The 13,706-nt window shown below is 50.6% G+C and overlaps 1 protein-coding gene across 3 annotated transcripts in view; it reads right to left on the minus strand.

The window, feature by feature from the left end:
* Window positions 1–12,106, minus strand: part of LOC114064027 (astrotactin-2) — a 156,710-nt gene extending 144,604 nt beyond the window's left edge. For all 3 annotated transcript variants that reach the window (XM_027896682.1, XM_027896681.1, XM_027896683.1), the window contains exons 1-2: window positions 12,102–12,106; window positions 1,479–1,646 (exon numbers count right to left, since the gene is read on the minus strand). In XM_027896682.1, coding sequence (XP_027752483.1) covers window positions 1,479–1,619 — 141 coding nt within the window. In that variant the 5' untranslated portion in view covers window positions 1,620–1,646; window positions 12,102–12,106. The remainder of the gene's footprint in view (window positions 1–1,478; window positions 1,647–12,101) is intronic.
* Window positions 12,107–13,706: the final 1,600 nt, after the last annotated feature.

Genomic DNA, 13,706 nt, shown 5'->3' on the forward strand with positions numbered 1-13,706 from the left:
CCATTTCTGCCTCTCTGCACGCCAGCGTGGCAAGCACTAGGCCTGTAATTTATTGACAATTTCTATCTTAATAAATCCTGACTTTTTAAAAGAGGCATTTCTTCCCAGCAGCACGGGGCGATCAGAGCCCCGATTGCTTCTGACAGTGCCTGGGAAGCAGGCTGGCATTCAGAGCAACACAAAAAAGGGGGAAAAACACCCCAAAAGCCTAGAGAAAGGGACACACACACACAAAAATAACGACAATGGGAAAAGAAAGGAGGGAAGGGAGAGAAGAGGAAAGGGGGAGATGGCACCAGGCGTTGCTGGTGACACATCAGGCTGTCGTGCTAAATGGCCTTAACAAGCAACCGGAGAAGGGGATAATGAAAACGCCTCCCCCTGGGACAGCACAGCTCCAGCCTGACCTTTCCCAGCTGCCGTGTACAAACATCTTCAATAAATAAAGAGACACTTAACTCCTGCTTCTGCTGAGATGGGAGGGATGGGGTGAGGGGGCTCTGCCTGCAGTGAGACGAGGGGAAGGGACAGAGGGTTTTCAGGGGGTTTTGGAGCAGCAGGCACGTGTTTGAGGGGCTGGCGGGGGGGCGACTACTCTTGACCTCCTCGGGGGTCACCACTGCTGCCTGGCAGGCAGGGACTCCTACAACAGACAGAGGAGAAGGGATGCTCCAGGTTTCCCCCACTTCCCAAGGCTCTGCCCTGTGTCTCTGTGTGTCACACGAGACTCACACAAAGCTTCACTCACAGGGAAGACGTGACTTTGCTGTCAAGGTGAGGCGGGTTAGAGCTGGGCGAGGTGCTGAGCTCTGCTACTCCCACCTGGAAGCACAGCAAAACCTCTCTGTGCAAGAGTGGCTGGGAACACCTCCCACCTCCCTGGAGGTGTTCAAGGCCAGGTTGGACAGGGCTCTGAGAAACCTGGTCCAGTGCCCTGCCCATGGCAGGGTGTTGTAACAAGATGATTTTTAAGGTCCCTTCCAACCCATTCTAGGATTCTCTGACTCAGAGTCTCTGCTCAAAATGAATGGTTTAGGGTCTAGGAGGTCTTTTGGAGGGAGGACTGCAAAACCTGGGAGTCAGCAGATTGTCTGGCAGGACACGACCAGGTTCAGAAACAAATCAAACCTCTGAGGGTGTCAGAGAGGCCCCAAAACGGAGAGGACGGGAGGATGCTTCATCTTTCTTCCACACTGGGAAGCACAAGGCAGGAGAAAAAGCAAGACAGCTTCCCACCTATGCTTCTAGACAAGCAGGAAAACGACCATCAGCCTCAAGCACTTTTCTTTCACTCATCTGAGCCCACTCGGGCTGCTTCCCTGAGGTTCCAAAGGGATCTGTGATTCACTATGAAGGCCCCAGCAGTGGGGGAAGTCCACCAACAGCACACACATCCCCCTGACCACATCCCCCAAAAGGGAGCAGGTCTTATCCCCCCCTCTGGCTTGCCCCTGGGGCCCAGCAGGCTCAGTACCTACCACACAGCCCGTGGAGTCCACCTTGCGATCCGAAACACACTTGAAGTTGCGGGTGCAGCCACCGTTGTTGCGGGAACAGTCTCGGACCGGCCCGAAGGAGGAGAGCAAGTCATTGATGGTTTCGAAGTAGGTGGACAGCATCGCTTCTTCCCTTGGAGAGAAAAGGCACTGTTAGGGCTGGCAGGGAGCTGGAGCACGTGGCAGGGGCAGGGCTGTCCACAGGGAGAGGCTCTGGCAAAATCCCGGCATTTTGATTAGCGAAACGGAGCCAAAGGAAGCTTCCCAAGAAAATTAGGGCTTTGTGATTATGACATATAATAAATTTGCTGCGTAACTCTGACATCCTTCACAGAACCGACCAGTTATGGGGTTTCAAGGATACTATCTATCAGTTTTATGCAAACTAGCAACCCGGAGATACTTTATTAGTAGCCTGGAGCTGTGGGTGAATCCAGCCCTGCACTAGACAACAGCAAATCCAAAACCATAAAACTCTTCCTGAGCTGGCCCAAGCTTCCCTAAGCATCCAAACGCCATGCATCATCCAGGGACACTGTCAAAGCTGGAAAGACACGTGAAACTTGGCTTCATGTGTGCTGGGATGTGGATGTGGATGCTCATCCCCGTGCTTTGCTCCAGGGGATTCAGGGCACAGCTCTGTTGCTCTGCTCCAGCCCATGATGTGCAAAGCCCCAGGCACTGCCATGCCATGACACCCCTCTCTTAAGCAGGCAAGAAGCATAAATGCCTAGGAATAATTCCATGGCCATGTGAAGCCTTGGGAAGCTCCCAGCCCTGCCTCTCAGAGCTGCATACACAGCAGATTTCGTCTGTGACAAAGCATTCAGGCACTTTGCCTTCTGCCGGGTTCCTGCAAAAGGAACACAGATGCTTGTCAAGAGCTTTAAGCATCTCCAAGATATTTTTCATCTCCAAAGCACAGTTTATATATTAACCAATACCTGCAACCCATCCTGGGAAGCAGACCCTGTCACCCTCTCACTGACAGGAGAGAGACAAACTGATATACCCAAGGTCACAGAACAAGTCACTGATGGTGACAGACCTGACCTGCACAGGCTGTTTATTAGATCTTTACACACAGGAGGCTGCAAATAAACACTGACCCCTCTGACCTTAAAATACTCCCTGAGGCAATGCTGGGAGTCACAGGGTGGTTTATTCCCCTTGAGCATCTCCCCTGCTCTCCCATCAGCACAATGACTCAATGCCTGGTGCTAATCTCCCATTTTTTTGGAGGGGGGTTTAATTTGAAAACCGTCTGCTTGGCAATGAAACAGCGCTGGAGGAATATTCATCAGCCCTCGAGGGCTGTCTGGAAGCAGCCCTATGTTATCTATCAGCAGAGGGCCCCTGAGCTCACACACCGTCACACTCACGCACACAGCCCTGCCAACATCGAGCGCTTGGAAAAATCATGAGTCAGGCATTAAAAAAGAATATAATGAAATTAGCACCAAAATGATGAGATTTTAACAATAAATCAATTGCTGGGTGGGTTTGTTGTTGCTTGTTGGTTTTTTTGGGGGGGGGTTTTTTGGATTTTTTTCCCCTTCCCTATACTTGCCTTCTGCTTTCTGCTTTTTTTTGGAGCCTTTAGGGTATAAGTGAGCTTTTTGCTGCAAGCTGGAGGGCTAGAAACTCCTCAGAGAGCAAACCCAAAGAAAGAAAGCCCTAACGCAGTACTGATGTCATGATCTTGCAGATTCTGGATTTCAAGGGAATCACAGGATTCCAGAAGCTGGGACTTTCAACAAGGAAAACATCATAAAGCCAGCAAGAAATAGTCAATTGGCACGTCCCCAATTGGAAGGAGGCAGTGGGCAGCTCTCCCTTGCCATGGGTCAGGGTGGAGTTACCCCAGCATCGGGGCAGCTCCGTGCCCACCACAGTGCCACCGGCTGCATCACTGCAAATTCACATCTGTGCTGCCCACTCTCACCCCAATTAATGCTTCCCAATTAACTTTTCCCTCCTAATGATCATGCTTCTGATATTCTCCCCCCCTTCTTGGCCCATCTCCTAGATTTTCCAGAATATTTGGAGCTGAATCTCCCTCTGTCCTTTCTTGGTCATGTTTCAAATATCTTTAGAGGCCGTTTTCTATTAGCACTCTGTTCCCACCAGGCTCTGCAGTTCCTCTGAAGTGAGGGAGTGAGAAAGGCAGAATATATTAGATCAGGGCACGTATTTCTGCTGGAGAGATGGAGGGGTGGGAGGAAGGGCATATTATTTACTAACAAAAAACACTGTTTATTAATGCAGGGGAAAATTATTTTTAAAAAACCAAACCCAACAAACTATGACAACTCCTCCAACCACCCTCCCTGAAAGCTCAGCCCCATCTGGCTCTCTCAAGGGGTTTCTCATCGTGGGTGGACTGCGAGGAGAACCGTGCTCCCACCCTCCCTCCATTTGGCCACAAAACGACCCTCCTGCAGCTCCCATGTCCTTGGAGGGAGAAGGTGAGAGGAGCTACAGCTGCTTTGGGTGGTGGAAAGGAGACCCTGGGGCTGGGTCCTTGGATGGGTTTGCCCCCGAGAGCCGTAGTGCTGCCGGCTCATCCCGCACAGCGCCGTGCTCCAGGGCTGGGGCTGGCGGGGGCAGCTCATCGTGCTTTAATTAAAACTTGGAAGCACAAACCGACCTTCTGCCCTCGGGGGGGCTGAGGATCAGAACAGGAAACCCGTTCTCCAAAATCACGCCTGGCATAATGGATGACCCCCAACAAAGCACGGGCAGGGGCTGCCGAGCCGGAATGAGCCATTAAGAGTATTAAAATATTAACCTCGCTGGATGGTTGGACAGCAGAGCCAGAGGGAAGTGTTCGAGTGTCACCTGTGAGAGGAGTGGGGTGACAGCGCTGCCGGCAGATGGAGGGAGGCTGATCAGCAGGATCGTTTCCGCGGTGGCTGTCGATGGATTAGAGGAGCATCACTTCAAAACAGAGCCCTGACAGGGGGATGTCAGCACATGAGAGGCTTGCTCCAAGCATCTGGGAGCAAACTTTGCTTTTGTCTGCCTCTGGAGGGGCTGGAGGAGCCAGGCCCACTGCAGGCAGGCGCTGTCAAGCCCTTGCCACTGTAGCCTCAGCGGCTCCTTTTAATTTTGGGAGTGAAGCGCAATCATTAATTACCCGCCTCCAAGGGCCACACGTGGCACGGAGCAGATGACTTTCCACCTGTGCAGCTCCAGCAGTGACCCCTGCCTGTCTCTCCCTGCCTCCTGTGTGGGACTCCTGCTCTCAAATCCCAGAGCCAGCCCTGGAGAGAAGGCAGTGCTGCCAAGGCAGGGGACACTTGAGGAGCGATGGCAGCATCTGGCCACCACTGCACGGAGCCCGCTGGGGACAGCCATCCCCACTGTGGCCAGGGTGCCAGATCAGACCAGCCCTGATGGATGAATCACTTTCCCTGCAGCAACAAGCTGCCTGCAAAAGAACAGCTCTTTCCTCTTGTTCTCCATCTATCTGTGTTGGATTTCACTGACGAAGCCCCGGATCTGTTCTGACAAGGCAGGAGGGAGAAGACGAGCTCTGCAGTCACTCTGCGCCCTGAGCACACCACGGAGCCAGGAGAAGCTGTCAGTGGCCCCAGCTGGCCCCAGGTGTCAAAACCACAGGAAGGAGGCATTGCTCAGCACCTGGTGTCCTGAGAGGATGGGGCAATTCCTCACCACCCTGAAGCAGATGCCAGAGCCCATCAAAAAGGGCATTTTGGAGTGAGTGACCTAATTTGCGATGCCAGATTCTGTCCACAAGCACATGCACGTCTATGAACACATGTATATTCTCTTTCTTTAACTCTCCAGCGCTCCCAGAGATGCACACAGACACACAGACACCCAAATGATAGTGATAAATGAAACGCACTGCCCTCCACACCAAAACCCACTGATTACACACCCAGTAAACTCCAATTTTCTATCAGCTTCTCACACCACAGATGTCCAGCATGGTGCAGCACAGCAGGGCTCCCTTCCTGACCCTGCACAGCTGCAGACCATGGCACCCATCCTCACCCAGCCCTGTGCCACCTCCCATCACCCACACTTGCCTTGATTCTCTCAAAAACACTTTTCTCCACCCTCCCTCTTTGTTTCAGGTCTCATTAATGAAGCACATTCGCTGACAAATTCCACTGGGGGTTATTTATTCAAGAAATACCAACACCATGCAATTCTCAAAGCCTCCTAAGAACTCAGAGTAAGCTCCGGAGCTTTGCAGTGGCTCTTCTCTCCAGTTCATCCTGAAGGGGATTAGTGGGTGTTATCCAACTCCACTGCCCCTTTTTATTGCCTGCTAATGGTTAAAGACTTCAGTGTCTTACAAAGTTCACCATCACTGAGAAATACACAGAAAAGGATGTGAGCTGGGGACTAAGCCAGTGCCATCTGCTCCCTGAGCTGGGTTTGGAGAGGGATCAGGGTGGGAATTTGAGGTTCACGAGTTTCTAGAGACAAGGCCCCCTAGCAGCAAAGGGCATGATGAAGCTGTGTCACCTGCAGAGCCTTCAACTACTGCAGAGCCACCCCTTCCTCAGGGGGTTTCTCCTCTCAGGACCTCCTGTGTCTCAAACAGTAATTTATGCCCACAGTTTCTGTACATTGGGGGTTATTTTCCTCACATTTAACAAAGGCAACCAAGGCAAAAAGAGCTCAAGATGAAAAGTGCTCACCGCTGCTGGATGGCCAACTGGAGATGTTTTCCAAGTTATTTTTAGTGCTTTTAGCACTTCCTGCACTCACACTACAATTCCAGCTGGGTCTGACTGCACCACAGGCTCGGCTCTTCTGTACTGAGGGGCCATCCAGTAAATACTCAAATTATGATGAACGAGCAATAAATGATCACCCGAGAAAAGTGGTCCCCAATTTAAATGCAACAGATTATGGGGTTTTTTTCTGGTATTTAAACCTTTTTAATATTTATTCTGCCTGCAGCAAGAGACCATTCTATCCACAGCCCTCTCCTGCCCCCACTACACCATTTGATCATCGAATCACAAAATGGTTTGGGTTGGAATGGGCCTTATAAATCATCTCATTCCACCTTCTGCCATGGGCAGGGACACCTTCCATGTTGCTCCAAGCCCTGCCCAACATGGACTTGAGCACTTCTGGAGATGGGGCAGCCACAGCTTCTCTGGGCAACCTGTGCCAGGGCCTCACCACCCTCACAGGGAAGAATTTCTTCTTAATATCCACATCTGTGGTGAATGCAGCAACCATCTCCTGCGGCACTGAACCAAGCAAGTCCGTCCTCACACTTACCAAGCTGGGATGCTCTGGAAAAGTTAACCTCCAGCCCTTGCACTGAAGGACCTCATGAGGTGGTGGCAGCTTCTTATTAAGGGGATTTCACAGTCTGAAACTTTGTCTCTGAAACTGAAGCTCCCATCTTCAGCCAGCCTCCCTAGTGCAGTCCCTGCAGGCTTGTGTGCGTGCAGCAGATTTATTATTTTATGTAGGAAAAAAAAAAAAAGTGATTTTCTGCCCAGTACACCCACAGCCACTTTTCAGCCACTGTAATAGTGCTGGAAGGCTTCAAGAAAAACCATCATCCAGGTCCTCAACTGGGAGAAATCATCCTCACTTGAGTGACGCTGGAGAAGGCATTTCAACGAAGCTACGCTGACATTCCACAGCTGATGAGCTGCGTGCTATAAATTTTCCGGGTAGTCTCACTTCTTGTGGCAATGCTATCATAAACACTTGCAAAAACGCTCTCCCAAAAACCTTGAGGTTGAAAGTGTGAAAAATTCCCTACCAAGCTTCAGCAATTTGCTGGAGATTCAATAAAACCATCACTCCGCCGGAGCGTTTTGAAGCTCAGCTCGGCAATCAGAAGGGCCAGGAATTTAATTACAGCAAAGCAAAGCAAAAACAAGCTCACTGGAATAAAAGCCAGCCCGGAAAGCACATCCCAAGGGATGCTGGGGTTCACCAGGACACTCCCTATCCTTTTGCAGCCCCCTCAGAGCCAGCACAGCTCTGCCATGTGAAGGGCCAGGATGCCATGGATGAGTTAAACAAGACAGTGTGAATTCTGAGCATTTTTTCATGTTACAGGGAAGATTGTGGTGGTGGTTTCAACCCTGCACGAGCCAAAGGAAATGCAGGCGGTGCTGGCTCAGTCTCCCAGGCAACCTCAATGCCAGGAGGGTTAAGAAAAAGCACATGAGCCTCAACAGCGATGGCAAAGCACGGCCAGTCAAGTGTGCTGGAAATTACATGTGTCAGCACCCCCTTCACCGTGGCTTGTAATCAATCCCAGGTTCAGCAGGTTGCATTTCCTTCAACAGCAAAATGCAGGATGGGAAGGGATGGGATGGTACAGGGGTTTGGAGCACAGCAAGTGCTCTCAGTTGGACAGAAATCCCACACTAAACACCTGGTGACAATCAAGCATTGTGTCCCTCCTGACCGCCCCAGAAGCTCTGAGGAGCACTGCAAAGCTGGTGAGACACCAAGGCCCATCAGTCATCCCACAGATAGAGCCACAGCCACACAGCACAGGCACTCACTGGTCTGTGCACACAGGAAAAGTGTAATAAAGAAAATTACAAAGGTTGCAACGTCACATACTCAAAACTTAAGAAAATGTGAGAATTAAGGTTGCCCGGGTAACCTGGTAATTATGCCTTCGATGAAGGTGTTGACTCCAAGACCACACACAAGAGGGTTATCTGAAGCATTTATCTCTCCCCACATGCCAAAGGTGACAGTGCCAGGCTGCAGCCAGGTGCCCCTGGATGCCTGAAACAGTCCAGAGCTCAGTTTAGGCACCCCAAAACCCACCCCTGGGTACCTACAGACATCCGCAGCTTCTCAGCCCCCTACAAACCACTTCATCTGCAGCTTCTGAGCATCTTGTTTTCTCTTCCTTGGAGGACACATAGCTCCTACTTTATTGTACTCTATCCAGGCGCTGTTCTGCATGCACAATTACTTAGCTCCTCACGGCTTGCTTATGCTTTGCTCAACTCCAAGAAGCAGCAGTATTTCACCACAAATAAAGTGATTAAGTTCCCAATCTCCCCGTTATCATCTCCATTTTACAGACAGGGAGCCAAGGCACAGGCACGGTGATGTAAAAAACATCCACCACCTCACATGCACCAAATCTGAGACACTTAGACGTGATTTTTCAGAGTGCTTAGCATTAAATGACACTTTCCCTGCTCATAGCACAGCTCTCATTGACTTCGCTCGGAGTTTTTTACAGCTTCACATTAATGCAGATCATCCCCAGAGCAGGTTCATTGGCTGTGCTGAGCGAGGCAAAGGTGAAAAACTCAGATATGATCGTGCCATTAAAGATGATTCCATAATGCATATGCACAGAGGGGCTGCCTGAAGGCTGCACAGCAAACCCACCCTGGCACCTCCCAGCTCTGGAGTTTTGCAAAACTTGAAAACGTTTGCTGAAGAGGAGCCTTATGGGGGTTTTATTCTGGGCAGGGAGGAAGGGGAAGGTGTTCAGCGTGGAAAAAGAGGATATTTTGCAGCAGCAGCAGCTGCAGGACGCAGCATCGCTCAGCCTTTGGTAGGCAGAGCTTTCCCTGGGGAAAAAACACTCCCACCTTCCAGCTCTCTGCTCTCTCCTCCTTCTTGTCCCAACATAGCCCTTTCTTCTCCCCTATTCTCCCCGTTTCCCTTCCCTGCCAGGCCCAAACTCAGTGTTTTTGGCTGGCTGCTGTCTCCCTCACCAGTGGTTCGGAGCAGGGATGTTCATCCGTGCTTGGGCACGGACAATTGCTGCCGGCTCTCGCTGCTACAATCAAACAAGACTTCACGCTGTGTGCAGCGATTCAAGTTTTTCAAAAGCACTTTGGAGCCGGCCAAATTAAGGTGGTTCTTTGCCCGTAAAAGAGAGACCCTCCACAAAACGTCTGCCTCAACCCCCTGCAAGAGTTTTGCCTGGGAGGGGAGAAGCGGGGAGGGGGGGGGAAGGGGGGAAGAGAAATCTTAGAAAAACAAGCAATCAAGCAAAAGCCCAGACAGAAGGTCTGAGATCTCTCATCCTAAATAATTAAAGGCTGAAAACATCAAGAGATGGGTCAGACCACCCCAGTACCAGACAGTGATTGCAGCCCTGTCTGGGCTGTGGTTCAAACACAACACAGAGTCACACAGATTCTCTGTGGCTAGAAAAATATGCCTAAAAAAATGGCAATAAAATGACATTAATCTCACTGGTGTGATGAGCCCTGGGCACCTCTTCATCACCTCACCTGTTCCCGCTCCCAACATGGACACAATCACATGTCAGAGAGGAACTGACCATCCACCCACCTTCCCCTTGTCTTTGCCCTTCCAAGTAATCAGCCACCAAGTAATCAGCAAAACAAGATTTCAGGTCCTGCTTATTCAGCATCCCAAAGAGATGAGCTGAAGGGTTTTCCCATATAAAACAGACATATACTCTAGCCTAAATGAAAGTTTGGCTGTGGCAGTTTCCATCTCTCCATGCTACTTTCCTGGCCTAGAAACTAGGAATTCCTGTGAGGGAAAAGTTGGATTCTGCAGGGAGACTGGGAGAGGAAGGGAGTCGCCCTTTATCCCATTGTTTGCCTGTGTCCAGGCTCCAGGACCAGGCACAGCCCATTCTCAGCCCCTCTCACTGCCCAGTGACTGGGGGCTTTCCAGTGCACAAATAAAGTGCCAAGATGTGGTGATAAGCACTTCAGGAAAACCGACAGAATCAGATCAGATAAAGAGGACACAGCCAGGGCTGCCGGATCAGATATCCATGCCCTGATTTTTCACAGATGTTCTATCGATCTGCTGGGAACAGACGGTGTTGAGTTCCTCAGAAACTGGGTGCCATGGATCAGCCATCTCTGCACAGGGACAAGCATTGGGACTGCAGATCCCAACGGGATGCTGGCTGCAGGCAGGACAGCCCGTGGAGGAGCCAGCCCCTGCAGAACACAGCAGCTCAGCATCCTAATATAGCTCCAGGAGCAACACCAGGCTCTGCAATAAAGCCCCATCCAGCTGAACCTCCCCTGAGAGCCACATTCCTGAGTGACCTTCACCGACCTCTCTGCATCCCAGGGATCACCAAATCCCAACCTGGGTACGTTGCTCCCAGCCACAGTACTGGGTAAGGAAGTATCCCATGTTATGGGAGTACTTATGGCTTGACAGAGAGAGAGGTGAGAGCCCATGATAAGCAAAACTGGAGCTTTTTTGAGAAACAAATCCATAGGTTGTATTTTAAAAAACATCACACACCTGGGTCACTTACTAGGGAAGCATTTATGCATATGTATACATATATGACTAGTTTTGCTGCTATATATAGCACCTTCCATCAGCAACACTCACTGGCTCCAAGAAAGCCAGGTGAATGTCCACAGACAGAGGAACTGAGGCACAACCAGATTATTTACAGCTCATTTCCAGAAGTACTCTTTGAAGTTAGAATCCAATTAATTTTATACCTGGGGAGAGATTTACATATGGATTTTCCATCCACATGGGCAGGTTTTTCAAAAGGCCTTGGCACTTATCTAGGCACCCAATGCAGATTGTGTTTTCCAAGGTGCCCAGCATCCACTAGCAGTTCCTTGGAGTACAGCTGGATTTGTCACCAGGGCAGCACTCTCCCCTATAAGCCAACAGTCACCAAGCCCTTCTGAAGGCAGCACCTTCATGGGTCTGGTCTCCAAAGGTGAGAGACCAGGTCTCCACCCCATTCTGCTGCTGCCTTTGATAGGGCCCCATCTCACCCCTGCGAGGAGATGTGGGAACCTCAGAGCAAAGATTTTCCTACCATGGAGAAAAAGAGGGGTTTCTTCTGGTTTAAATCCCCTGAGCAAGCTCAGCCCAGGATCAGAGAGACACCACCACTGGCACAGGGGAAGTGATGGGCTGGGGAAGGCCTGGACCACATCTCATGAGATCACCTTGGCTATGACCTAAAACTTCACCCATCCTGCCAGAAGGGTTTGTCTTCTACGTCCCCTGCGAAGATGTGCCACGGTGGTGCAGGCACTGCCTGGACAGACCCCAGAGCAGCCACACACTGTGCCCAGCCTGCAAACTCTTTGGGGCAGAGCCTGTGTTTATCCCTGCATTGGCTCGTCAGGGAACGTTTCCTGATCTGTAGAGTTGCAAATACCTTGTAAGAGAGGCAATCCTGCCTCCTCCCATCCCACATCCCACCCCCTGCACAAACAAGACCGTGGAGCCGACGGCACAGTGCCTGAAAAACTCTGATCTGGGCAATGGCTGCAAAGCATCATCTTCTAACTTCTGAGGAAGATACAGAGCTCCAAATGCACATGAAAGCCCCAGAGGCCAATGTTTTCCAAACAAACAGCCCTCACCAGGCGAGCACAGGCAGCCCTGGCTGCAGCCTGTAATGAGCTGACCCGCAGGCTTCCTCCTGGCTCTCCAGCTCGTGGGGTAATTGCTGCACATTTTTAGCCTTGCCTGCAGCCATACCATATAGTGAAGGTTGCCAAGCTGTGTCCAGGGCCAGGTGTGTTCAGGAAAAAAGGATAATCAGCATTTAAGGAAAAAAAAAAAAAAAAAAAAAAAAAAAAAAAAAAAAAAAAAAAAAAAAAAAAGGAGAAAAATCTGAGGCTGAACTCTGCTGCATCCGGTTTTGTTCCGGCTGAACCAAATTGGCTGCCATCAAAGCAAATGGCAGATGAAGAAAACATTGACTTTCTGCTTGGGTCAATAAACAAGATAAATTGAGTGGGGACTTGGACGTGGAACAGGGAACATCATTATTTACCAGAGGAAGAGAGAGGGTTAAAGGCAGAGAGGCTGAAGCAGGGTACACGTTGTAGCTCTTGTAAGGGTACTTCACTCAGGAGCTCAGCCTTGGAGGGAGGGGGAGACTGTGTCAGCTCCACCAAGGCTTGGGACTGTGCTGTGGGACTTGGTCTGCTATGCCTAAAACAGAAGACCCCAGACCCAAATCCTGAGATGAGACAATGGGGGGTTGCATTCCTACAGCTGTGGATCTGCTGGTGCCAAGGGCATTTTTCCCAGAGCCAGAGCACAGCCTGCCCAGGGCTGACACCTGACTGACTGATGCTGGTCCAGAAGCAGCCAGAACAACCCTGCCCCTAGGTCTGAGAGAAGAAAGATGGGATTCAGCTCACCCATTCCAAAGTAACCCAAGATATGCATAGGACTGGTCACTTTGGGCTCCTCCAAACTCACCAGGAGAAATCGCCTTGTTTATGGATGATCCCCTTGCCCTAAAGCAGTCAAGGATAGAAAAAGAGCTGATCCATGCCCTGAGCTCCACTGGCCAGATCTCCAATGATTAGAGGAAGCAGCCTTAGGGACTAGCTTAGATACAGACCTAGGGATGACCTAGGCACAGTCAAATCAGGTCCAGCCTACACACCCTGGAACTACTTGCAATAGATGCTGGGGAGAGAAGGGGGAACCTGTTATTAGTCTTCCTAAGGAATAGGAAGGATCAGACAACTAAAACACCACTTGGGAGAGACATGAAAGGCCTTTAGAAGAACTGTGCAATGGCAGAGGTTGCAAGGGATGCATCAGGGGCCCAATCCCACAGGCAGGAGCAGCAGGCAGGTGTGCAGGTGATGGGAGCATTCCTGCCCTCAGGTCAACCAGATCTGAGCCATCAGGCTCGTTTCAGTCACCACAGTGTGTCATGGTGAAGGATATTAGGTTTGAACCACAATTCACAGCAGCACAGGACGTGGTCGTCGCCATTCCTGCCTGATTAGATCTGTCAGAACCCATCAGTGGGAAGTTTGCCTGGGAACCCTCCCTCCAGCTGCACATTTAGCAACAGGAGATTAATGAGAGGAGAAAAAAAAAAAAAAGGGTAAGAGAGAAAGACAAGAGCAGCGTTTCCACATTAGCAGGACCACTCTCCACCTGCCCATCACACTTCACTCACCACTTTTATTTCAGTGTCTGTTTTAATTAAAAAGACTAAATGGAAAAGCTTCCATGTTACTCCAAGGTATGCCTTGAGGGGCTGAGGAGGATGCCCAAACTAGAATTTGTGTCCTCTGAAAGACCTCAGAGAGAGCCATGAATGTCCCTCCATGGTCCCACCACGAATCCCACAAACCACCAGGGAGCAGGGAGCAGTGGATGAAGACCTGATGGATGCCAGGAGCATCCTTCAGAGCCCATGGCAGCTGGTGCCTCTGTGCAGAGAGGGGAGCTGAGAGCATCAGGGGGTTCTTGGAGGCC

This window comes from Empidonax traillii, unplaced genomic scaffold, assembly GCF_003031625.1.
Source record: "Empidonax traillii isolate 1590-97213 ecotype Southwest subspecies unplaced genomic scaffold, ASM303162v1 scaffold510:size820377, whole genome shotgun sequence".
NCBI classification, from domain to species: Eukaryota; Metazoa; Chordata; class Aves; order Passeriformes; family Tyrannidae; genus Empidonax; species Empidonax traillii.